This window comes from Lactuca sativa, chromosome 2, assembly GCF_002870075.4.
Source record: "Lactuca sativa cultivar Salinas chromosome 2, Lsat_Salinas_v11, whole genome shotgun sequence".
Lineage (NCBI taxonomy): Eukaryota > Viridiplantae > Streptophyta > Magnoliopsida > Asterales > Asteraceae > Lactuca > Lactuca sativa.
In genome coordinates, this window is record NC_056624.2 from 179,590,974 (window position 1) to 179,594,043 (window position 3,070).

General features: G+C 29.3%; 1 protein-coding gene across 1 annotated transcript; it reads left to right on the forward strand.

The window, feature by feature from the left end:
- The first annotated feature begins 376 nt into the window (after positions 1 to 376).
- Positions 377 to 2,463, forward strand: LOC111876742 (uncharacterized). Its single transcript, XM_052769000.1, has 6 exons — positions 377 to 406; positions 517 to 752; positions 878 to 1,121; positions 1,189 to 1,368; positions 2,060 to 2,215; positions 2,296 to 2,463. Exons 1-6 carry the CDS (start codon positions 377 to 379, stop codon positions 2,461 to 2,463), a joined length of 1,014 nt encoding a protein of 337 aa, XP_052624960.1.
- The last annotated feature ends 607 nt before the right edge of the window (positions 2,464 to 3,070 follow it).

A 3,070-nucleotide genomic window follows, 5' to 3' on the forward strand; every position in this document is an offset into this window, starting at 1 on the left:
ATTTACTAATTCTAATAATCCAGATAAGTTAAGGACGGAAATTCCATTAAAAACTTGCTAACAAAGTCAATCGATGAATTAATTTATTATCTTTTAATGAATATATATAGATATAAACTAATCTACCCAACAACCAACAAAATTCAAACCATTAATTCAACTAACTTATCGAGTATAATCATAATAATTTGGGGGAAATCTATCAGATTTACTTAATCGGTGGGAGAATTGAATTTTATTAATCTCTCTACAAAGTTCATCTTTCTTGTTGCCTCTCATTTGTCTAATCTAGATCTTAATTTCACCAACAAATTGAAGAGGTTGAAGAAGACGATAATCTATAAGTTACACTACATAGTACCTCAAAAGCATTACAATGGTTGAACTTGTGTATTTTTTCTACAAGGTATTTTTCTATTAATAAATTTGGTCTTTCATCTTCTAAATATATAAAAGGTTTATTTACTAATTGATCCATTGAAAATCAAGACTACTGATTATTTTTCTTAAATAAAGGTTGCCGTTATACTTAGAAGTCGAAAAAAGTGTTTGCGGGTACTAAAGTTGTTGGTGCTAATATGTGCTATCGTATACGGCATTTATGTATATTCTACATATTTGAAGCATATACACATCGAGAAAAAGAGGGAATTTTTAGAGTTTCAAGTAATCAAGGCGTTCCATTATAATAATGTCGTTTATCAGTCTCCAATCGCTCATTTGCATCACCCAAAACCCAAAACTTTCAACAGGTATAATCTTTATACTTCTTTTCGAAACTACTTTTATATATATATATATATATATATATATATATATATATATATATATATATATATATATATATATATATATAAGCATTTTATAGGTATACTAGAAAGCCTGTGCGCTTGTTTGTCATAATGTCCATGCAAAGATCAGGAAGTGGTTGGTTCGAAACTTTACTGAATAGTCATATGAATATAAGCTCCAATGGCGAGATTTTTGGTCAGAAAAAAAGGAGACAAAATCTTACCTCGATTATTAACACACTCGATAGAGTTTATAATATGGACTTGATTACTAGTTCTACAAAGAATGATTGTTCTGCTGCGATTGGATTTAAATGGATGCTTAATCAGGTAAGACTAGAGTTTCATTGTTTTCATTAGTTGTTGATGTCATCTAAATACAATATTGATGGTGAAGGGTTTGATGGAATACCCTAAAGAGATTCTTGACTACTTTTCTAAAAGGGGCGTTTCAATCATTTTCTTCTTGAGAAGAAATATGATGCGTAGATTAGTTTCTATACTTGCGAATTCATTCGATAAAGATGCAAGGGTTCTAAATGGCATTCATGTATCTCATGTACACTCGCATGGAGAGGTATAAAGCAGTTTTATGTTTTTCAGTGAAAGTACTACTAGAAATCAAGTATTAACTAGTGACACACGAATCTGTGGTAAATTTATTTTAGGACCTTAAAAATAAGTTAGCTTATAAACTAACTTATTGTAATTTTAAATTTGGTAAAACCAGAAAAGTAGTTTATCATAGTTTACAAAATAGCTTATAAGCTAGCTTAAGATAAGTTATTAATAAAGTAACTTATAAACTAGTTTGCCAAACATGGTCTTAGTCGTAGATAGAATCTGTCACATCAATGGCTGATGCTTGAGGGGGCCTTCAGTAGACTAGAAAAAAATGGAGTTTTCTAATAAAAATTGAATAACATTTTATTTTTACTTACGATTAAATATTTTACTTTTATTTTCAAATATATAACAATTTATAGTCTTTCATTCTGTTGATATAAAAGCGAAAAATATAACTGAACTTCTTCCAAAGAAGAATATAATTGAACTTATTCCAAATGTGAAATCCGTAACATATGGAATTTAATGAAATGACATAAATTGACAACCAGACATACAAAATAATGCAATATCGAATTCTAGTTTTATCATATTTACCCTGAACCCACGAACCAAACAAGCCTATAGGCATGCCAAATACCTATATGTCATATTCATCATATGCATGCATGATATTGTTTGGGTTTTCATCTTGCTCTTAGGCTTTGTTATTGTCGAGATTTAAACCCACAATCAATGTAACGTCACTGAAATCGGATTTGGGAAAGATGGAATCAACAGCCATGAAGGCGCTTGAGTACTTTAATTGCACGAGGCACATCATAGTGTATTATGAAGATCTAATCAACAACCCTTATGTATGTAAATACTTGTTGTAGCTCTAAATTTTTCATGCCCTAATCAAACTCATTTTGTGTCATTTTTATGATTGTTCTAGAAACTTACACAAGTGGAAGACTTTTTGAAGCTACCACGAATGAAATTAAGTAGTCGACAAGTGAAGATACATAAAGGACCATTGTCAGAACACATCAACAACTGGAAAGATGTCAACAAGACTCTTATTGGAACAACTTACGAGAGATATCTTAGATCGGACTATTGATTGATGTCCAACCACGAAACGTTGGTCTTTTAAGTAGTTCCTAACATTGTGTGTGGGAAGGGGTATTATATGCTAGTTAGTAGCTCACCAACTTTGATGTTGCTGCAATAGACTAAATATATATGTTTGGAAATGAAAAATGCTTGTGTGTGTACAGTTAGATTTAGCACTTCCCTTAGACCGACACATCACTTTTTCCCATTCACACTATGTTATTTTTCCCTTGCTCTGTCATCACCTAGAAATGTTGACCCTTATTTCTCATCATTTTTTTAAATAAAATGTATTTATAATATAACATATTCATAAAAGAAATTCAACACTTATAAGAACATGACTTTTTCATTAATTCAATCGATAAAAAAAATTAGAATATAATAATAATTCAAATAAACCTAAATGTTTTATATATATATATATATATATATATATATATATATATATATATATATATATATATTATTTTTGCATTGACCATTAAAGTTGTATCAAGTTCTTCTTTACAAAGAAAGATAATGAGTGTTTTTGCAACAATAATTTGACCAAATGTTATTCATGATTTTTTTTCTCCATGTGACTTTTAGCTAATATTTATTTTTTCAAAGTC